The sequence below is a fragment of the Musa acuminata genome, chromosome BXJ2-2, assembly GCF_036884655.1.
Source record: "Musa acuminata AAA Group cultivar baxijiao chromosome BXJ2-2, Cavendish_Baxijiao_AAA, whole genome shotgun sequence".
NCBI classification, from domain to species: domain Eukaryota; kingdom Viridiplantae; phylum Streptophyta; class Magnoliopsida; order Zingiberales; family Musaceae; genus Musa; species Musa acuminata.
The window spans coordinates 29192601-29215738 of NC_088339.1; the positions used below are offsets into that span (position 1 = coordinate 29192601).

Below are 23138 nucleotides of genomic sequence, written 5' to 3' on the forward strand. Positions count from 1 at the left end.
AAACTTAAATGGTTTGATTATAAATCTTAATCATCATCATTCCCATTAATGGAGTTTATCCCGGTTGGTTGAATGGCACTACTACAAAGCCCAAACCTGCACTCTTAGTGCCGACATATACAGTACGTGATCGTCGTCATCACCATGCATCCCCTCATTAACGGAGATCTGTCCAAGCTGGTTGCCTTTCTTCCTCTTCTCGCGGAAGACGACGATGGTTGGCGACAGACCATATAAGACAGGATATCTACCGCAGGCAAACAAACAAGACACTGAAGAGAGGTGACACATCAACAATGGCTGTGGGGACTACACCGGCGGCTTTGATCCAAAGAAACTGTTGCTGTTTCTCCCACCGTGGACAGAGGTTGGGAATATGCATGCAAAACTAGTCTGCGATGGAAGACTTTTCCATGCTCGTATAGGAGAGATAATTGGGCCTACGAACGGCCCAGATCTACTCCAAAGGGCCTGCTGTAAACGCTTCCATTGACCCATCTCAGAGATCGCACGTCTGCAAGATCCTGTGCCAGCCACTACGGCACAAGCAAACAAGTGCGTGAGACCTACAAGAGATGAACCAGATTCCCCGTGTCCACTGGGTGCTACTTTCCAAACGTGTATCATGCACACATTTCACAGCTGGGGGGAGAAGCAATGGGGGACTCGCTGGTGGGATATTGGAGTAATTGCAAAGCTTGCTTTACCATGGGAGGAAGCATTGGGTTCTTCATCTTTTCTTTTGCCTTTTAGCATTGTCTTTGCTCTGTTTAACGTTGTGCGGTAATGGATGTTATGCTAATCCAACGCCTCTCAGATTCCCACGCTCCTCTCTCTTCCTCCACCACCCCTCCCCCCTGATAAGACCAGTAGGTCAACATCCAATTCCCTGCTTTAATTGCTTCTGCCTCAAGCAATCTTTGTACTTGCCCTGTTCTCCATCTTTCAAACAATACATGTATTCACCCATACTTCGTGGCTCTTATTTAGCTTATCTTTCATCATAGACTGTGGTCCATGTTCCTGTTGCATTACTAGTCTTGATAGAGAGAACATTCGACTCACAGAAGAATCAACTTCTGTGAGCAGAACGCATGAAAGGCCTCTGTTATGTCTTTTACCTTCTGTAGATGCTTCAACACAAAAGTACTCATTTGCTTTTGATCATTAGCTTAATCGCGGGTATCGTTTGACAACTGATATCGGTCTTCACAATGCAAGTTTCGACAACGGATTGCAAGAAGTCATACCACTGATCTCATAGAATCTCTGCTGTGTGTCATGACATCCATACATATGAACACAATTGCTGAAACTTTTGCCTCGATGCTCTGATTAAAGTACTATCTCCTTTCCGTCATTTGTTAATCGTAGGTATCATTTAGCTCTAGTATTTTTCTTTGCAATGCAGTAATAACTATTCGAGAAATCGTTGTTTTCATTGTGCTGTCTTAGTAGATAAAGAAGGCGGAAAAACTCATGATATGGACGTACTGCAGCCATGACTGCATGGCCGAGATGTTTCGTATGGAGATTGGTGGCATGAGCCTGCATGAAGGCAGAAACAACTAAAAGATTGTCTCTGTTTGAACCATGCAGATGTAAATCACTGATGCAGTAAGTTTCTCTTCTCCTTGAACCATGCAGGAAACCACATCGTTGTCGAATCTGTGTTAGCAGACAGAAAAGCTAAGACATTTGAGCAGGATTATTTCCGAACACAGTGAGAGACAGCATGGAACAAACAAAATTCTAATAACAATGATATCAAGTTGTCCATTATCACGGTGTCGATGTGCCAGCACTGAGTGGGAAAAACAGGGACATTGGCAGTCCAAAAGCAGCAGACTGACCTGCTGATGCAAAGGGAGCCAAACAGTGAGGCTTTTGACACTTAATTGTTGGGCGACCTTAGTATGTTAATGACTATAATATCGACGTGGATAGGTAGAGATATAGGTAGATAAATAGGTAGTATCAGTGACGTAGAATGATCCATGGGAGGCTGTGGCTCAGGAGGAAGTGGCAATGCAACAGGGTTCCCTGATGAACAATGGCCTGCGCAGCTGACTGCATCTCCTCATGCTGTGCAGCAGCTCCTCCCGGTTCCGACGCTTGGACGTGAACAGAAGCTTGTTGTCCGGTGGCAGGTGTCGGTCGTTGCCGATCGGCAACCTCGTTTCGTCACTGTAAGCTTCGGCTGAGGCACTGAGGGTGGAGGCTACCGCCACTGCAGCTGCTGCCGTGGTGGTTGTTGGCGGGGGTCGACGTACGATTGGAGCTGCTGTGGTAGCCTGCAGTTTGCCGGCGTTGTTGAGATCGGTTTTGCTTGCTTCATCGCTTTCCGGCGGCAGCCCGCACTTGGTGTTGCTTCTCTGTGGCGTGATGCCGACGAACTTGTTGATGACGAGGGAAGAGCGGAGGACCTTCATGGCACCGCCGGTCTGTTGCTGGGGTTGTGTGCTCACTTTTACCTCGATGACGGCTCCCCTGTCGACTACTTCCACTTCCTCTTCTTCTTCTTCCTCCTCCTCGTCTTCGTCTTCCGCGCAGCAGTTCTTCTCTTCCACTTCTTCTTCCTCTGCTGACCGTTCGATCTCTTTTACTTCGATTCCATTTGATTCTTCGTTGATTTGTATGTTGTCGGAGGAGGCTTCTGGATCGTCGAAGGTGGCGTCGATGAAGGAGAGGAGGAGGCGGCCGTCCCCGCGCTGGGCGTGGAAGTAGTTCTGTGAAGGTACAGGGACAGCCTCAACGAGAAGCCGGCCTTCACGGCGATGAGGCCTCATGTGCAGGCACGGCACCCCGTCGCGGCGGGAGATGGACGGCAGCGGCGGAGGGAACGACCTCAGATGCGACTGTCTGCTGACGGAGCAATGGTAGTTCACTGATGTGAGCTCCTTCCCTTTGCGTAGCGGCACTTGGACCTCCTCTGTTTCCTTCTTCCTAAACCGCACTCCTCCTTCTTCCATCACTATCAGCTTGTCATGCATGTCATGATTCGCTTCTTCTTTCTCCGCTCCAATATCGAGCGAGTAATCGCGGTCAAGCTCGTCGAGGAACGAAGAGAAGTCATCAGAGCCGGTCTCCGATCCAAGGCTCTCCGTGCATATCTCGAGGCTCTTCTGGCTCAGCGAACTGGAGGACCGCCTCACAAGAGGATGAACATAAGGAGCTGGTGCATCAGAGGCGACCGGATTGGCAGCTTTCTGCGCCTGTATGGCGCTCCATACGTCGAATTGCCCGGGCAGGTCCTCTTCATCGTGCAGGGCCATCACAGGATCATCCTTAGCGAGGTCGCACTTCTCCAGTCGGAAGGGCGTTTGCAGCAAAGCCACCGACATCTCAAGTTGGGACCTTGATCAGAAAAGCAATGAGGATTCTGAGGATAGTCGAGCCGAAGCTCACAGATCATATACCAGCAGAGCAGAAAGGAGGTGAGGTAGTTTAGTTCTACGAAATGAAGAGAAGTCGGTAAAGCTGTGGTTACCTCAAACAAGGAGGTGCCATGTAATTTCCTCTCTTTCTCTCTTGTCGACCACCCTCACCTTCTCTTCTCAGAGAGAGAGAGAGAGAGAGAGAGAGAGGATGGGTTTGGTTGGCTTGTGGCTTGTCAGAGGCAGCCCTGCTGATGAGGAATGGCGGGGGGAGAGGTGGTATTTGTAGTAGGAGAAAGCAGGGTTGCCTTCTGTCTCTCACTCTCCGGGTGGAACCTTTAGCTGCGCGGGGCCCTCCCACCACTCGTTGCTGCAGCCAGAATCACACCCTCTTTTCCAGCTTTATCTATCGTCCATTTCCCCGTCTTTTCTTTCCCCATCACTCGCTCACCTTTCTCATACATTTCTCAGCCATGAAAATGGAATAACAATTATATGTAATATGTATATATGGAGGAGCTTTCGTAGATAGATGATGCATCATTCACATGCTCTCTATAGATGATTCCCTTGCCTTGCTTTTTACTAGTAGAAAAGAAGAGTGGAATAATCTCCTGTCATTGTAGCATCTTTTTGGCCCATTCATCAGACTAAATTCCAAGAATAAACCTCTGGTTAATGTGCTGAGGCATTTTTCCGACACATTACTGGAGTCAGTTTGATCGCCAGAGCTCGCCAGCACTGGCATGCGTTTGTATTACTTAAGTTGATAGAGTACCACAGTGAAGCATATTAGCATCCATCCCCACTTCAGCTGAGCTTTTTGGGATCCATATTCTTTTACAATTTGATGAATTTTTAGACGTATGATACCGACTCATGACGTAGTATCCTCCTCCTCCTCCTCTCTCTCTCTCTCTCTCTCTCTCTCTCTCTCTCTCTCTCTCTCTCTCACACACACACACACACACACACACGTTAGATTCCATTCTTAACATTAACAGAGGTAACACCTAACGTTTGAACGCGGCAGTGCATGCATACAAAAAGCTCTTGTTCTCGACTCAGTACCACAGTGTTGCATTGGCCTGGACGAGGCAGGTGGAGCCACGTTGAGAGAAAACTATTACACGCACGTCGCCGTCGTCCTTCGACGAGCCAGCATATTCTCGGCCACCTTTCATCAATCAAGCACAGGAAGAATCGTTCAATGGATAGGGAAGGACATTTGGTGACGACAAGCCCAATAAACACGATGATCATGAGACAATTCTGTCGATATTGTGGTTGTGGTTTGGACTTGGAAAGACCTCTCTCTCTCTCTGTTCGAATAATTTGCTCTGTAGCAGATCCAAGTAAATCGTGATGTCTTCTCTCCGACCCTATAATATTTTGTTGACCAATCCGTTCTGAAGCTTTGTCGAGTTCATCTCCACTGTCCAACCCAGAATTCGCTTAAACCTTGGCCACCATGTTATGGCGAGCTTGCCTCTTCTTGCTCTGCACCATCTGAGATTTAGCTCCGGCATGCGATCCAGCGAAGGGAGCATCTTTCATCACAGACAAGCACTTGAGATCCAGGGGAGATCTCCGACTCTCTCCTAGCGTGAGGCCTTTTTGCAGCTGATGAGAGAAGAAAGCTAAAGAACACTAATAATTGTGGACTGGCCCATCACCTGCCACAGATTCTAATCTGGCTGACGGAGCGGCAGCAGTGCCAATTTGGTTCCATGTTGTCGGGCACTTGGATTACCTATGCCGGTAGTAGGGATCATAGACAGAGGATCTCTGCACTTGTGGACAAAGGCAAAGGCATTCTTTGCTGGTGGTGGGTCGAGCAAGATCAAGCTACATGGACGTAAACCTATCTATATTCTCTACTCAAGAGAGAATCCACATTTTATGTAACAAGATCATATCATCGACAGAGGATTTCAGAGACACTCTCATGATCATATCATCGAAGCTCTCATGACAGTTCTGAAATCATTTCTGCGGCAACCATAGTTGTAATCAGATGAGCTTTCAGCTTTCTTTTAGTTACAGTAAGAACAAACTGCACCGGAGGCAGAGGCATAAGCAGCAAATCTGAGACTAATTCAGAGTATTCATACTCTTCCTCTCCGAAGATAGTATTGATATCTTATCAAAAAGCTAACATAATCTTAATATAGTACACACTGTCTCACACTCATCGTAAAATCTTAATGATAGTTCCATATCATAAATCCGAGTTAATAATAATACATTCATTATTCGTCGGATTCTTATAAATCAATTTTTTTTTTCCGACGAAGAAATAAAATTGACCCATAACAAAAAGATTGCAAAGCCATCAGGCCCAAGCCCATAAACTCACCAAAACTAAACCTATGTGACTGTGTCTAGCCCAATCAAATGCATGGAGAGGGAAGGCATTTTTCCCATAACTCACTTCAGAAGATTTGAGATATGACAAGTGCAGGGAGATAGATAGATAGATAGATAGATAGAGAGAGAGAGAGAGAGAGGAGTGTTAGATTAAGAACTAATTCCTATGCAAGTCGAGAACAATTGGTCAATTGTGTTTGCTTAGATATCGGGGAGTCATGCATGACAAAGGCCCATTGCTTTATATCTATAGCTATTTGGATTGACTTTGTGTTCTTCTAATCATGCGTGACTTCTACTCTATGCATGTTGGAGTTATGTTTCAAGCTTTCTCTATGGCCATCATCTCTAGGGTTGATCAATACTACATGCATCATGTTAATTAATATATCTTTATCGACCTCCATGTGATATTATTTTTCACAGAGTTGTGACATTGTTGTCCTCACCAAAGACAAATGCTCATATTATAGAGCCCGACCTCTCTCTCTCTCTCTCTCTCTCTCTCTAGCTGTGGTGCACAACATCATGTCCATATATTATGAAGAAGTGATGACGCTAGAAAAGTTCATGATAATTTCTTTTAAATTGAGGTGTGATGTTGGACGCTATTTAAATGATATGTGTATACATTATATAATACTAGGATACAAAAGTACCTTGTTTGTGTATATTTCTATCCATCTTCGATATAGAATTGGACACCACATGACATCGTAATGGACGTGGGATCAGTGGACATTCCAATTGGGGATCCCACTACTTGAGAAATGGGTAACATAGGACACCCCATTGATGGCTGCATCAACTTATGTAAAGTTAGTGAATTGGTGGTGGAGACAACATTTTTGTCTATGATAGTCACTCATCGAGTGCTTGCAAAGACATTGCACCACTCGAGTGGAACCCCTCCTACCATGCACTTGGGATGTCAAGTTATCTATCCGATTGTGTCCATCGAGTAAGACTTCAATCACCCATATTCAAATTGTTTTCTCTTTTTATTTTCATTTAGGGTTCGATAAGAATGATGATGGATAAGACATCAAATAACTTTATAAGTATTTTCTCGTAAATGAATCTAGTCGAAATCAAATTAAAGGACACTTAGAATTTATCTTAAATTCTAAGAGTAGTTTTGTATAGTTTTATTATCCATAGAGAATTGGTGTTAAATCGAAAAAGTAAAAAAATAATTATTTTTTTTATTGGAGTCTAGTCGTACTCCATATGAAGTCAGTCCACCTCCTTAGATTAAAACGATGGAGGGACCAAATGAATACATTAGGTTTTCATCATCATCAAGACAAGTGGACCACAACACCTCATCTTTGAAATCATATAGGGTCCCTTATTTTGACATACTTGATTGTTATTATGTTGTCTTAATTGTTATTCTTCTTATATCGATATAGATTCTTCGTACATCAATTTCATTTGTTGACACAAACTACTTAGTTACAAGTCTTTGGTCAACTTTATTTATTGCAAGCTCCAAATTTAGGTATTGATCTTTGACTCGACATGTTTTTTTTGTTTTCCTTTAAATAGTTATTCATCTTTTTTTTTTTTATTTCCTCGACATATTAATGTTGATATTCTAAGCAATTGCACATGCACTCATATAATCCAAAGAAAAACTTATCTTTTTCAATATTTTCACGAATTTTGTCCTACATCAATAACCAAATTGTTCAAAGGCACACATATAGTACATTTTGTTATATCGGCATTTATTTTGATGTGTGTGTGACATCATGCCATCATCTCGTGTTAGATATGGACTAACTAATGAATTTAATTTAAAAGAACAAAAAATTTAAGAAAAATGTTGGTAGTGTATCCCATCTCTTTGATTCATTAATGCACCCAAATCAATTCCCATTTTGGAGTTTTAATTCCAACCAATTTAAGTGATTTTTTAATTTTAATTTCTCATAATTTAACTAAAAATTAACTATTGATCGTATGTTTTTTTTTTTAATCTTTTTTCTTTTTCCTTCTCGAATGATAACATTAAGAGCGAGAGTCTTTAGTGTCGACCATGGTGATAAACGATGATAAGGATGAAATAAGAGGAAAGGATAAAATTGATAATAATAATAGGACGGTAGAAAAATAACATATTATTATATTTTTAAAAATTTATCAATAATAAAATGAGACTATAAACTTCTAACTAAAATATTCTATTATTGAATGCTCTCGAATATGAACTCGAAGATTGACACACACACACACACACGTTGAGCTCTACTTGGAATTCTCCATGGCTACTAGTCTCATCACTAATCATTTCGCTATCGCTGTGGACGATAAGTTTGAGGTCATTGATATGATTATTCTAACACATACATCCTAATCTATCACATCATAAAAGCAAGCTTCGAGTATGTTAATAATCCCACTGATCGATACCATTGAATCCACCAGCAGCACTGAACCAACTACGATCGCTTCTCTATGACACCTTTGATGTATTACCATACAATTAAATCCTAATCGACATTGCAATTCTTGATTCCCAATCCGACTAATTGAAATTGACTTGACCTAACCAAATTTTCAAGCATTGTCGCATTGGACAGAAAAAAAAAAAAGATGAAAAATGCTTGTATCTTGTAACCTTTGTTTCTGAAATTTTCTTATCACATATTGCTCGTCTTCTTCTTCTTCTTCGTCTTCTCTAGCAAAAGATTTTACCAGAGGTATCGAAAGTCCATGAAAATTTTGATATTTATCTAATTAGTTCCACATGAAAATGTATCTAAGGATGTTGCTTTGACTAATATCATTTTTTGCAGCTATCGATTCAACAAAACGATATTCCTTAAGATGACATGTATCAAGTTTTGATTCATCGGAAATGCTAATTGATATGACAAAAAATGGCAGACCCAGCACAGCCGGACGAGACAGAAGCATGTAACGGTTGAAGCTCGCCCATACCCTGCGATCTCCCGGTCTCCCACGTAGCCCCAGTGGCAATGTCAGACGCCACCAAAGGTACAGTCCTGCCCCTGCAGACAGCTACGTAGGGTAACATCAAACCTCCTCTATAAATACCCCGAAGCCCTGAACAAAAGGGGAAAAGAAACTCACTCAGACACAAAACACTCAGAGGCTCTTCTTCTGCCTCATCCACAATCCCCTTCACATTTTTCTCTAACTTGATCGTCGGAGGGGTCGGGCCGAGCTCCCGGCCCGACCTGTGTGCAGGTGCGAGACGGTGTCGCCTCTTCCCGAAGCTGCGGCGGAGCTGCCTCCCGACCCGAGCCGCCGACCCGAACCGCCGACCCGACCTGTCGAACCGACCTCCCGACCCGAACCACCGAGCTCGGCCGCCGGGAGACCTCGAGGAGCGCCCCCACGGAGATCACCGCCTTCCGGACCCGAACCAAGCCGCGACGGCCCCGAGGCCACGGCTAAAAAAGTTACTTACCGTAACACTAATCATATCACTTATCGATAACATCAAGTTAACTAAGTTTGGTAATTTTTCTTCGTAATCTCTTGAATTATATAATATGTCATTCTAACAAGAAATTATAAAAACACATCAAAATCAATAAACCCTCGAGTTGTAACTAAATCATCAAATAGGTTATCATCCATTTATTTATGATGTTGGATTCTTGTAATATCTCTATTAATCCAACATTAAAGGTGGATAAAATTAAGATTGACTTATAAGAATTTTATGAATATACTATTATTAACTTTAGTCTAGATAATTTGATTAATAGTTTAGACCAAATAAAATTGATAAACGAATAGTCGTTCTTGCTATATGTACTAAATTCATAAGTTTAAAAAAGAAACAAACAAGATCTAAGAAAGCGGGAGAAGAGATCTATTACAGAAGTAGTATTTTCAACTGTAGAATAGACTGTTTTTATTTCATTGACCAGATTTATTACAGAAGAGATTAAATTACTAATTCTACTGGTCTAGACTTCTTAACGTGTCACAAGTTAGCATATCAAGCTTGGGTTATGATATTTGATATAAGAATCGATTTAGTATTTTGATATGGTGAAAAAGCTCGAGTAAAAAATAATTATCAATAAAATAAGAAGACTTGTCAAGATGTGGAATCTCCATTCACTACACCACATATACATAGAGTTTGATTAAAAAATAAATAATATTAAAATTAACTTATAAGAATTTAACGAGTATATTATTATCAACTTCTATTTTGATCAATAATTTAGATCAAATGAAATTGATAATCGTAACATTATCTTAAATGAATCATGCCGAGAACACAAAAAAAAATAAGCTTCAATATCGACCTAAATCTTTTATCTGCCTTCACACCCATTAATTAACACAACGTGAGGACCCCATCATCTTTCACTTTCTCTCTCATCTAGGTGTCAATCTCACCGTCGATCTCCAGGGTGATGATCACAACCCATATGAACCCGGTCTCTCTTTTGATCAATAGCAAGTCATGCATGCGACCTCCAAATTCACATTGCCAATTATATCCGCACCTAATTAGAATTTAATCCTCACCCACCTCAATCAATTAAATGCGTAGAATTTAATCTGTGAATTGAAAATTGAGGTGATTAAGAAAGACGAGAGAATCTAATTAGGAGCCGACATCAGCTACGTTTACCTAAATAACGGCGAGCATCGAACGAAGAAATCCACGACAATTAAGACCAAGTAGTCTACCAAAGATGGAAACATATCATGTCGGATTTTTCCAAGGACGATACCGTTAAAAACGCCGATCCGCAAAACCAAGTCACCGTCGAGACAGCGGGCACGGGATCGGCCGTCTCACGCGCTAAATCCTCGCCACGCCTGAGTGGGACCGGGATGCGTACTTCAGTTGATCGAATCAGAGGGAGTAATATGGTAAACTGTGCACCGTGTGGGTTTGGCGATCCTGGTAAATAGTCCTCGGGGGCTGACAGTTGGAACGAATGGTCTGTTGGGTAATTAAGGATGAGTCTAGAAGCATTATCGTCATTGCGACACGATACGGTGTCTCCGCGGATCAGTATAAGTGTCGTTGGATTGTATTATTACTACTCTCTCTCTCTCTCTCTCTCTCTCTCGCGTCGCGGCTGCAACGTTTCCTACACGAAGGGTAAAGCGGCAACTGTGGCAGACCTTCCTCTCCTCTTCCGCGTCCTCTCTCGACAACAATCTTTTCTCTTCTCTGGTCCTCTCTCTCTCCGTCTATCAACTCATCTCATTTTTTTGGAGACCCTTTCCTGTCTTTGTTCTCCGGTTCGGCTTGGGTCTTGATTCGCTTCGGAAAAGAGCCATCTTTTGGGGGAGGAGGAAACAGGCGCTGGATCTGCATTCATCGGTGAGGAATGCGCGTCGCAACGGCCAGCGATTAGGGCTCGCGATCGCCGGGGGAGGACGTAGAATGCGGCGACCTGCTGATGACAATAGCGACGCGACCGTTGGCACCACCACTACCGGAGCCGGCGTGGAGGAGGCGGCTGAGGACGGGGAAAAGCCTCCTGTTCATCCTAGGGGTAGATCGCAGGGTGGGGGAGGCGGGCGGAGGGTGACGCCTACGGTCGACTCCGCTGAGGAGGCGGCGGTGGAGAAGGTGCTACCGAACGGGGACCTGTATACGGGAGGGTTCGTGGGCAGCGCGCCGCACGGGCGTGGGAAGTACCTTTGGGCGGACGGGTGTATGTACGAGGGGGAGTGGCGGCGGGGGAAGGCTACTGGGAAGGGCAAGTTCTCTTGGCCCTCCGGCGCCACCTTCGAGGGCGATTTCCGCTCCGGCCGGATGGAGGGCTTCGGCACCTTCACAGGAGCCGACGGAGACACCTACCGCGGCCAGTGGGTGGCCGACCGAAAGCACGGATTCGGCAGCAAGTCCTACGCCAACGGCGACTATTATGAGGGCATGTGGCGGCGCAACCTTCAGGAGGGCCGCGGCCGCTACGTCTGGCGGAATGGCAACCAGTACGTGGGCGAGTGGCGGGGCGGCGTCATCAACGGCCGCGGCGCGCTCATCTGGGCTAACGGCAACCGATACGACGGCCAGTGGGAGAACGGCGTCCCAAGGGGCAGCGGCGTCTTCACCTGGCCGGACGGCAGTTGCTACGTCGGCAGCTGGAACCGCGGCGAGCCGAAGGCCCTCAACGGAACCTTTTACCCCGCCGCCACTGCTGCTTGGAAGGAGACCGACGGGAGGAGAAACCCCTTCTTTCAGTTGTATGATGGATCGGCGCCAACTGCACCGCTGGTCCTTGCTCCCAGGAAGCGGTCGTCGTCGGTCGATGGAGGAGCGGCCGGTAGGGGGAGCTCGGCGGCCGAGAAGAACTTCCCCAGGATCTGCATTTGGGAGTCGGACGGAGACGCAGGGGACATCACCTGCGATATCATCGACACCCTCGAGGCATCGATGATGTACAAAGATGGTTTGGCATTCGACCATGGAAGTGGCACCCTCATCGGGTCTGTGCACCAGCGACGCAGGCCCAGCGTCTTGTTGATGCAGGAGGCAAAGAAGCCGGGGCAGACAATATCGAAGGGGCACAAGAACTACGATCTGATGTTAAACCTTCAATTAGGCATTAGGTAGATGGTCAAAGGGTTTATTCTGCAATTGCTAAGATTGACCCATGAATGCAAGCACTGAATTGTTTCGTCGATTTGGTTTTTGGACTCAGATACTCGATTGGAAAGCCAGGATCGACTCAACTGCGGGAGCTGAGGCCAGCAGATTTCGATCCGATGGAGAAGTTCTGGACAAGGTTTCCTCCTGAGGGATCAAAGACTACTCCACCCCACCAGTCGGTCGAATTCCGCTGGAAGGACTACTGCCCCAGGGTCTTCGGGTATTTTTTTTATTCGAATGATTTCTAGCTTAATGGAATTTGCGTCTTTAATTGATGAAAGTATGTGATTTGGTTCTTGGATTGCAGGCACCTGAGGAAGTTGTTCTCGGTGGATCCGGCAGATTATATGTTAGCTATTTGTGGAAATGACGCATTGAGGGAGCTGTCTTCCCCTGGGAAGAGTGGCAGCTTCTTTTTCCTGACCCAGGATGATCGATTTATGATTAAGACAGTAAAGAAATCTGAAGTGAAGGTTAGCTGATTAGCTCTCCAGGATTTCCTTTACCAAAATTGTGGATTCTCCAGGTCTTCTAGTTATGGATCACCTTCGTCGAGTCATTTCATTTGTTGTGGGAAAGAAAGACATGTTTTATTATTCAATTATTGCAGATGAACTTGAAAAGGCATTGATAAATTTAATTGTTAATAGTTTTGATATAGATTGGGGTTTTTCTTTTGGCCATTGGTATTTATATAACTAGTGAAATGACATTGTGCTATAACACACTGTGGGTTCCTTTTTGTTCTTCAGTTGGGAGTGATCAATGCTTCCAAGCCTGTTTATTTTGGAGTTGGTTTTATTACTTGTTTCAAAGTAAACACTTAATTTTTCCCTTGGGGTCTTTGATGAATTTAACAATGTTAATTTGAGATTTTTTTCGGCTGGTAATACTCATGTATTTTGTGTACGTTTCTTGCAAAGTATGGCCCTTGATACTGATTCCATTTGTTTTGCAATGCACTTGCAGGTACTCCTTAGGATGTTACCCAGTTATTACCGACATGTATGTCACTGTGAGAATTCGTTAGTGACGAGATTCTATGGTGTGCATTGTGTGAAACCAATTGGTGGTCAGAAGGTATGCAAATATTTAAGCATAAGCTTGTGTTATATTACAGTAACATAACCACATGGCTTCACTTTTTATTGTAATTTCTACATATATTTGTTATTATCTGATCTTCTGACACATGTATGTTGGCTGGAATCCAGGTCCGTTTCATTGTTATGGGTAATTTGTTCTGCTCTGGATATCAAATACATAGAAGATTTGATTTGAAAGGTTCTTCCCATGGCCGAACAACTGACAAGGCTGAGGGTGAGATTGATGAGACAACAACCCTTAAGGATCTCGACCTCGACTTTGTATTTCGCCTTAAAACGTCTTGGTACATAGAGCTTCTCGAGTAAGATCACATTCTAATACTAGAAATTTGATTGATTGCTTTGGTTTGTTTCAATCTCCGCTTTGTGTTCTTTGGTCTGATAGAACCTTTATCACCTTGTAGACAAATCAAGAAGGACTGCGAGTTCTTAGAAGCAGAGGGGATTATGGATTATAGTCTCCTGGTGGGAGTACACTTCTGTGATCATCTCTCAGCTTCTAAAATAAGCCTGTCACCATTTCCGGATTTACCAAGTAAGTCGAAGCTTGATTTTAACTGTAAACAGTTCATGAATCTGACATTGATCTAATCATAGAAATGATGATCAGAATTATATGACAAAGACTCATTTCACCGTGGAGAAGCCTGGTCTGACTTGAGCTTCTCAGCGTCAACCTGTCAAGATGATCAGATGCTGGACACACGGTATGTCTTATCATTGTTGAGTTCAATGCATGTTTTCTGATTAAAAGCTTAGTGGTGTTACATGCTCCTTGAGCAACATTAGTGATGCATGGTGTGATAGAAAAGTGGTGCTTCCGGTTAATCTTCATTCTTGGTATGGTGGAAAACTAGATTTCAGATGCCTTCTTTTACTGCAATTTGTGCTAATTGGATGAGTGCTTTTGTAAATCCAAGTTAGCTTTTCATAGAGAACCTTGTGGTAGAGTAATTCTAGGAGTCATTGTCTGCTACCATCAGAGATAGGGGATCACTGTTTCCGAATTTTGTCCATAGAACACAGCTCCAAGAACTAATTATTTATTCTCTTTTATGCTTTCATACATCTGCAATTAATTAATCATTTTGCTAACTCAACCCGTTAAAGCTGTTGCTTTGTAAACTGTCAAGTAGTCATCAGCCAATGATCTACTTCTGTTCCCGTGGATGGAGTAATTGGATCATTATAAAATTCATGGACTCTTTCCTCCTTCATCAGGCCCCACGTAGCAATTGTAAGTGGCATGATGTGGTTCTCATCATGATGTAGCTCCACTGTCATCTAGTTGGCCTACATGGGATGAATATGGCATCATTTGAGTCCTAGGTGTGCTTCATGTGTAGCAAAAGGAGAGAACATGATCTCTTAATTATCTTCTGTAGAATGATTACATTTCCTGTTTCAAGGACAATTGTTCCTGTTGTTGTAATGTTTCTCTTGATCATATCATCTATATCGAAATTTCTTTGCAATGAACAGGAAACCATCGATCCGTCTGGGTGCAAACATGCCTGCAAGAGCAGAGCGCATTACAAGAACAGAGTCCGAGCCATTTCTTGTAGCTGGTGGTGGGTTATCTACGCCAACACGAAGTGGTGAGCTCCATGATGTGCTGCTCTGCTTTGGTATAATCGATATCCTCCAGGACTACGACATCACTAAAAAATTGGAGCATGCCTACAAATCGCTGCACGTCGATCCCAATTCCATCTCGGCGGTGGACCCCAAGCTCTACTCGAGAAGGTTCCAGGATTTCATTGGCAGAATCTTCGTGGAAGATGATTAACATGAGCTATCATTGCACAGAGGATCGCTGCAGCAGTGGGAGCAACATGCATCAAATGTTAATACATATGTGCAGCATGGAGTTGCATTGTGTGATTATATAGGCAATTTTATGGTTGCTAAAGTTGATGGCCGAGGCTGAATTTTGAAGCTCAGCCATGGTGAAAGATGTGTACATGGTCATTGGGGTGAGGGAGAGTTGAATTTCGTTTCTTTTTTTTTACTTTACCTTTTGTTTTTAATCTTTTTTCCTTCTGATGATAGGGAGGGAGTAGAATTCTTTTACTTCCTGAAATGAAGGAATCTCTAAGCAAGCTTTTGTTAGGGGCATAGAATAAGGTGGATGATGATGTTGATGATGTTTTTTATGAGGATAGGGAAGTAAAATACAGATATTTAATTGCACCAGCTGTTTGTGTGACTAAGACACCTCTCTCTCTCTCTCTCTCTCTCGCTCATCTTCTCTCTCTGTTATTGTTCCTTCCTTTCCCAGTACTTAAATGGCTGGGGGGGTAAGCTTTTGCAGAGGATGCAGAGAAAGCTTATGCTGCTACACTTGGTAGCTTGTGGAAGGGTTAAACCGAGGGGCATTGGAGGTGGGAAAAAGTGTGAGGGAGAATGGCATCAAAAGGAGAGAAAAGTGCGACATGGAAGATGCGCTGCTGATCCCCTCTCCCTCTCTCTCTCTCTCTCTCTCTCTCTCTCTCTGGTTTATCTCCTTCCTTTGTTCTAAGTTCAATGTTAATTCTTCTTTTCCTCATCCTTTTGGCCTTTTGATTTCTTGGGAGGCAGCCTTGGATTGGTTTGACTAGCGAGTACCATGGACTTATCCACGTGGCTTCCTGTCGTGTCTTGTGGATGTGGGTCCTCTTTAACTGCAACTTTTGATTGGTTACTGAGCCCATCACATGATTGGGGAGCATCCGATGGTAACGAAACTATGCAAGAACTGTAAGAACACTTACCGCCACCACTGTTTTGGGATCCACCATTGGGGCAATTTTTTTTTTTACCTTTATATTTAATTTTTATAAAATTATTTGAAGTCGCTAAATCTCATATTTTAATTTCTTGTTTCAAAATTTCTTCGTAGCACTTTTTTAATTCTCAGAAATAAAAAAAATTAGAAATAATTATTCGTATGACTTCACAAAGCATTTTAATATCTATCTATCTATCTATCTATTAACGAATTCACAAAAGCGTTTCTATATACTCACTCTGTCAACAGGTATCAGAGAGAGGGAGGGAGGCACATCGGACGTCGTGCCCTCCTCTTCCTATTCTCCCCCCTCGCTCTCTCTGTCTGCGCCTCGTTGCTCTCATGAGGTCAAAGTCTGTGTCAGGGCATGAGCCTTTCCGTACTTCCATCTCGTTTCTACTTTTGCTGCTACTATTATAACCTGATGAACTGGCCACAGTCTTCGGTCTTTAACCTATGCGGAGTACACGATGATAGAGGTCGCAATGCTTGTTTATATCAAGCAGCTGCAAGTACAGCAGCAGAAGAGAGAGAGAGAGAGAGCGCTTCTTGCGATGACGACTGTCGACGAAGCCTGCAACCTAAAGCATGTTACCGAATCCATCCATGCACCGCATCTGTATCTTTCGAGATCTCACGTACCCCATGAAACTTGTCCATGTCATTGCATTAACAAGTCCCATTGGATTAATGGAAGAGGAGGAGAAAAATGGAGGGGATGGAGCCACTACCACGTCCCTGTCTTCTCCTACTGTTGATGGCCCGGCCGGTCTGGGGCTTGTCTGCAGTGTTTGAGCAAAACACAGCAATCCAATGAATGCGGTGTTGGCGTTTGGCTATACGGCATTGGGAGCTTCCACATGCGAATATTAAGGCTTTTGCTTTATGTCAGTCTCCGCTCCATGGCTTGGATGTGAACGTGGTCAGAGACTCCCGTGGATGTTCTTAATCAGCTCCTTTATCTATCCCCTGCCTCTCTCTTTCTCATCTCTTGCCGTGGATGTCACCTCTCCCTTCCCCCATGGCATGACAACAGCCAGGTTGTGAACAGGGCAGACACCACATTGGCATGGCCTATTAAATGCAAGACTAGCTTCGAGAGGAGAAGTGTGAGCAGATTAAATATGGGAGACCACCAAGTTTTCCTTCCTGCCTCGTAATTAATGGGTTTTGCTGAAACGGATGAAACCAATTAAAGGAGAAGGAGACTCGGTGGCAAGTTCTTCTTTAATGCCTTGCAGACGCCATTCACTTTCACGAGGAGGAAGCCAAAGTTGACCCACGGACACTGTTCATTCTTCCCCGATGAGAGTTGACATCATACGAAGAAGAGAGGGGAATTGTTCCCTTCCTGACTCCAGCCATCCCCATAAATCCCAGCGTTCCTTTTCGGGGAGAGGGCAGGGCGGGGGTGAATGCGCTTGCAGCTCAAAGCGGCTACAGGAACGGAACAAAGCTCGTCAAGGTGTAAATGCAAACAGTGTTGGCGTCGCTGCTTTCACCTTTTCCCTCACCTGCCCATTCTCGGTGCTGCAGAACCACCGACAGCGCCCGGCCATCCGGTGGCTTGCTCTTCCTCCCTACGCCTTGTGTCTGGGCCGAGTGACCCGAGCACAGGAAGAGACGTCCCCCACTTCGTCAATAAATGACATCTTTAATTTAATTCCACATATGATGTTACACAATATCTAAATTATTTTATGAAGATTTAATGTTCATACTATCATTTATTTAGATTTAATATTTAAACTCTCTAATTTACGATTATCAAATCAATGTGTCTAAAATCATCTCATCACTCGAGTTTGTCAATTCACTATAGAAAATATTATAATCATAAAAAATTGATAATTTATCATAACAATATTTTTTTACTTGAGCTTCTAATCATGATCTAATATTAGATAACTAATCTATTAATTTTATTAAAACTAGATTATTAATTTTAAATATTTAAATTAAAAATTAATCGTAATATATCCATCAAATCTTTATAAATCAATCGAATTAGGATTTTCACGGAACAATAATAAACAATAATTGAAAGATGTGTATCTTTAGCTCAAGTAATATCAAAAACATTATTCCACAACTGCTCGTTGAAACATCATGAAACATGGTGGGATGATATAATGCTACTTAATCATCACCACAAGTCATATCTATTTTGATCCTCTGTTATAATTTGGTCTAACTGTACATTGTAGTTGTGTGCATTGGAATCTTGTACTTCGTCAAAGCATGCTATCGACTCCAGCTCAATAAGTTAGGAGGAAATGTACCAAAAGAAATAAAATAGGAGAGTGTGGCAGTAAGATCATGGGTAGCACTGCAGTCAAGTAGATATTGGGGATGCCTGCCAGAAACATAATCATTTGCGGTAGAACAGCAATAACCCAAATCCAAGGTAGGGATTTGTTTCTCTGGAACTGCAACATTTCGATCTAAGATACTAATATAAGAGAGATAAGAGGTGCAATCCAAGGCAGAGATCCACAGGCATAGTGTTGGCTCCTTCTATGCTTTCTCATTTCTCAAGATCTGGACATGGCTTGTTGGAAGCTTGCAACAGAGTTTGGTCACTTGATGAGCACTCCCATTGTACTGCAATCCTACTTGTGAGAAGCATGAACTGGTGGCAGCTCACATGGCGTAGCAGGAACAACAAGTGCATATGTTGAAGCCGCTGCAGCATCCACCACCTCATGTAAGACATCTCTGCAGGTACCATACGCTGGAGACAGGCTCTCACACAAATCTAATGATACCTATCTGTGATGCGCTTGAACTTGTCCCTCGAACTTTGTACTCTGCAGAGCCATCGACTATTTCGCAACACTCATAAGAATGATAGTGTTTCTGCTTCCAGTCATGTTTGACACACATGAATGCTTTGTTCCCGCCTGCAACAAACAGTGGCCATTCTTTGCCTTCTATCATCTGTCTGCAGAACATGACAAAATTTAAGCAATTTCAAAGTGCTGGTAATCTCCATATAGCTTTAGAAATTCAAAAGTCAACAAAGTGGAGTGAAACTATACCAAATAAAATTTTGAGAGGGTTCGAATCAGAGTGAACCTTGCTCGCGCAGCTAAAAATGACTTATTTTGGATAGGTTTTTGTAGCTGTGGAGACCGCAACAAAACGTCAGCCATCTCAGCACTCTGAAACCCGAGTATGCTACCGTTGTCAACATATTTCTTAGTTAAAACTGAGTTCATGTTGATGCCAGCACAAGAGTTCCTGAGTTGCCAGTAGTGTATTAAAGTTAAACAGGCTTTAATTATTCTAGCATGTTACTGTATCAATATTCTAGTTGTGACTTAGCATGTTTAGATACCTGTATCCAACTAAGTTCAAGCCTCAGTAATACATGTCAAATCAATTATGTGGACTATAAAATTGAATAAAAAAAATGAATGATCAAAGTCTTAAAGATCATTGGACAGAAAGGACAGGATTGTGCTTATACAACCATACAAAGAAAATTATAGAGCCTAATTAAACATACCATGTAATTGCTTATGCAAAATCATGAGCAGAGGTCCCAATTAATTCTTCGAAGGTAAGTTTGTAATATGCCACTTATGTTGCAACTTAAGTAGCATTCCCATTTTAGTGCACGGCATCAGCTTCAGAGGATAAGGTCTCAAGTAGTGCATATATAACATATGTCTGAGGCTTAAACTTGAATAAAATCACAAGGAACAACGGTAAAAAGAACAAGAACGACACAACAATAACAACCACATATCTTGACTTTTTACAATCTGGGTTCTGCTAGATAAACCATTTCTTCTCCATTTGGCTGAAAACCTTCTCTTAGAAATGGCAATTTTCTAGAAAAGGAAATTTCAGGTCACCGCATAGGTAGACAACCTGCAGGAGATAGTGATTTAAAACAAATTGCATTGATCCGCATTACCGACTTGCCATTAGGTATGGCATCATCACTCACGCTCTTCCCATCCAAGTTTTTGGAATTCCCTTTTCCATTAAGAAAAGAAAGATCTGAGTTGTTTCTAAGGTCTGTGCAATCTTTCTTTTGAAACCAGCATAAACACATTCGAATAGATTGCTTCAGTAACCAGTTCAAACAGAAGAAAAATAGATTCAATTGGCTCCATTGCATTAAGGAAAGCACTCAGTGACAGTTAACTACCTTCTTCAACATAAGCATCACTGAGAATTAGATGGAAGTCAAAAGTAGCAAAAGCAAACTGGATTTGAAGTTCCTTGTTCTCTTTCACAAAATGATGTCCCCTCCGCAAATGCCTATCACATATCATGAATTTTTGGGAGCTCTACCTGTCTCAATTCAATCCATAATGATATAAGAGTCAGAGATCAGAAACTGTATATTCGATTTTGTCATTTCAGTATTCAGCTTTTCATCTAAAATTGGAAAAGAAATTAACTCTGCTTAGTTGAGGCAATTCCACTATGCAATAAGAAAACAATTATTGTGAAGCCAAACACATACAGCGGAGGACCTCCCGCATTTCACAGTAAAGCTACAATGTATGATGAAATGTACTCATTTTAGTTGAGGCAATTCCACTATGGAATAAGAAAACAATTATTGTGAAGCCAAACACATACAGCGGAGGACCTCCCACATTTCACGGTAAAGCTACGATGTATGATGAAATGTACTCATTCCTCAAAACCAAACATACATCAACAAGAAGATTGAAGATATCACATGACTATAATTCATATGAATAGCCAAAAGTAATTGGACAAGAAAGATAACCATTCGCATATGCAAATCATAACCACATAAAAGACCACTGTGATTTGCTACTTGTATCCGGGGTCTACCTCGTCTATCATCTCATTCATTTAGAAAGAGTTGCATGTATCATTTTAATCATTTTTAGACTACAACATTCTTCCAATATCTAAAAGCAACTTCAGTCAAATATGATCAACGTGATCTTACAATAATTGCAAAAGAAGTAAAAAGAACCAACTTAATAAGGTTATCGTTCTTAAGGAGGAAACTAAAAGAATGGTCCAAGAGAATTATTACAGCAATGAGCAAAGTTGTTCCAGAGTTCAATCTTTAAGTCCTAATTTAGTTATGCGACTGAGCTAGGGAAAGAATCTTGTGCAAACAATCAGGTTCAAGCAAAATAATTGCCATAGGTAGTGCGCACTAAGAATCTTAACAATGAATACAGGAATCATACTTAAAGCGATTGCATGCTACGAATATTGTTCAATGTGGAAATGTATTTGCAGGTGCAAATTCAGCTACAGAAACAACTTTCTTCCTATCATAGCCAAGAAATAATTATTATAAACTAAAAAAAAAAAAAAGATAAAATAGAATTCAGTATCTGATAATATCACCATGGTATGGTTATTATAAACATTAATCATTATTGTAGAATGACACTCCCAAAGATTTGCTATGCGACAACCAAGTATTTGCTCTAAAACAATAAAGGATCACTCAGAGAAACGTTGCATAAATCTTTGATGAATCCAAAAGAATCAGTGACTCAATGATGGCTATGACAAATTTGTGAAACTAAAGTCCACAGATGGGAAAACATAAATAACATCTTAAGCCTTACCGGTGCATCTTTCAAGGTGGGGTGGAGGGGGCCTCAGTCAACTACTATAAAAGACTCAGTAGCCATGAGTTAGCAACACAAAGATTATTTTAAACGACAAAATAATTTGCAGCAAAAGCTTATCAGGGTCATGATGGAAAACGGCAACTCAGTTACATAAATATTAAGTTTTAAAGTTTTAAGAGTAGAAAATGCCAATATTATGACTCAATAATGAACCGTGTAATTCAATCACAAGTCAACCATGGTATTGGTGCATTTCATAAAGCAACAACAGAACCTGAAAAAGTTTCTCCATCACATAGTTGGATTATTAACACCCACAAGGGCCTGTAGAAATTGTTGTCAACAGAACATAACTCACCACGGTCGAAGCAATTCTAAGAGAATATGTGGTGAACAGATTACTTAACGAGCAGCTCTCTTTCTTGCCAGCAACAGCAACCTTCTTGCCCTGAGCATGCGGCAGTTATTCTCTGTTCTCTGCCCTCGACAAGGCAGCCCCATCTCATGCTTAATCTTCCTATAACACCAAATCTCCTTCAATCTCTCAATCGTTAGCCTATTGAACCCCTTCTGCTAGTTGTGATCACAAAGAGAGAGAAAAACTAAAAGAAATTACAACTTTAGCTCATTTAACCAACAAAAATCAAACCAACGGCCCCAAAAGAGAAGAGCTTCGCATCCCAACCTGGTAAACCCCGCAATTTGGTGGTTCGAATGAGGTGAAACCCGCACTGAGGACACCATCAAAATCGCAACTTTGACACACACAAAAAAAAAAAAAACCAACCAAATCCCGAGAGAATTGAGAGTTTTGGTTTCTCACGAGGTCGCTTTCGTCATGTAATTGGAGACGTCATCCCGGAGCGCCATGAGCTCCTCGTCAGAGGGTACCTAGGCGACCTTGTTGTCCATTCACAGAGGATCCCTTGGTGTCCTGGCGCGAGAACTCCGCCAGAAAATGGATAGGGCCCCTCGGTGCTACGACAGCGGCCAACGAGATCGGAGTTTTGGGTCAGCGAGAGGAGAGGGTAAGGATAGAGAAAAGGAGGAACGAGGTAATACCTCTAAGGCAGGAGAGGAAGTCGGGAAGGACAGTGAGCTTGGGAGCGAGAAGGATGAACCTCTACTCACGCTGCAGAAAGGAGGACGATAGAGGCAAAGCAGAGACCACGCCATGGAGAGGCCGTCCGTTTCCTTCCTCGTTTCCGCTATAACCGTCATTGTACAGGTGACGTTCAAAAAAATAAAAATAAAAGGTGCTCTCTTTTAGAAAAACTATTTTTCGAGAAATAGTCCTATATTTTTAATCTTCTC

The 23138-nt window shown here is 42.5% G+C and overlaps 2 protein-coding genes and 1 long non-coding RNA gene across 6 annotated transcripts; 1 reads left to right on the forward strand and 2 right to left on the reverse strand.

The window, feature by feature from the left end:
- Positions 1-1738: 1738 nt before the first annotated feature.
- Positions 1739-3647, reverse strand: LOC135605891 (protein FAF-like, chloroplastic). Its single transcript, XM_065096480.1, has 2 exons — positions 3491-3647; positions 1739-3357 (listed from the first exon to the last, which is right to left on the reverse strand). The coding sequence occupies exons 1-2, from the start codon at positions 3508-3510 to the stop codon at positions 2013-2015; spliced, it is 1365 nt and encodes a 454-aa protein (XP_064952552.1). The 5' UTR covers positions 3511-3647; the 3' UTR covers positions 1739-2012.
- A 7181-nt stretch (positions 3648-10828) lies between these two features.
- LOC103975530 (phosphatidylinositol 4-phosphate 5-kinase 1) lies at positions 10829-15672 on the forward strand. 2 transcript variants are annotated; one of them, XR_010484600.1, is made up of 8 exons: positions 10829-12317; positions 12410-12577; positions 12665-12830; positions 13327-13437; positions 13572-13765; positions 13868-13998; positions 14061-14170; positions 14946-14997. XR_010484600.1 is itself a non-coding variant. In XM_009390513.3 (8 exons), exons 1-8 carry the CDS (start codon positions 11146-11148, stop codon positions 15250-15252), a joined length of 2346 nt encoding a protein of 781 aa, XP_009388788.2. In that variant the 5' UTR covers positions 10829-11145; the 3' UTR covers positions 15253-15672. The 2 variants fall into 2 exon arrangements, 1 of the variants encoding a protein (XP_009388788.2); XM_009390513.3 differs by having other exon boundaries at positions 14074-14170; positions 14946-15672.
- A 2631-nt stretch (positions 15673-18303) lies between these two features.
- LOC108952153 (uncharacterized) lies at positions 18304-23026 on the reverse strand. Of its 3 annotated transcripts, none has more exons than XR_010484601.1 (6): positions 22887-23026; positions 22648-22802; positions 22510-22555; positions 22183-22394; positions 20396-20541; positions 18304-19177 (listed from the first exon to the last, which is right to left on the reverse strand). It is a non-coding gene; the product is annotated as an uncharacterized LOC108952153 (long non-coding RNA). The 3 variants fall into 3 exon arrangements; XR_001976739.2 differs by having other exon boundaries at positions 18304-18919; positions 19002-19177; positions 20396-22394; XR_001976737.2 differs by having other exon boundaries at positions 20396-22394.
- Between the last annotated feature and the right edge of the window lie 112 nt (positions 23027-23138).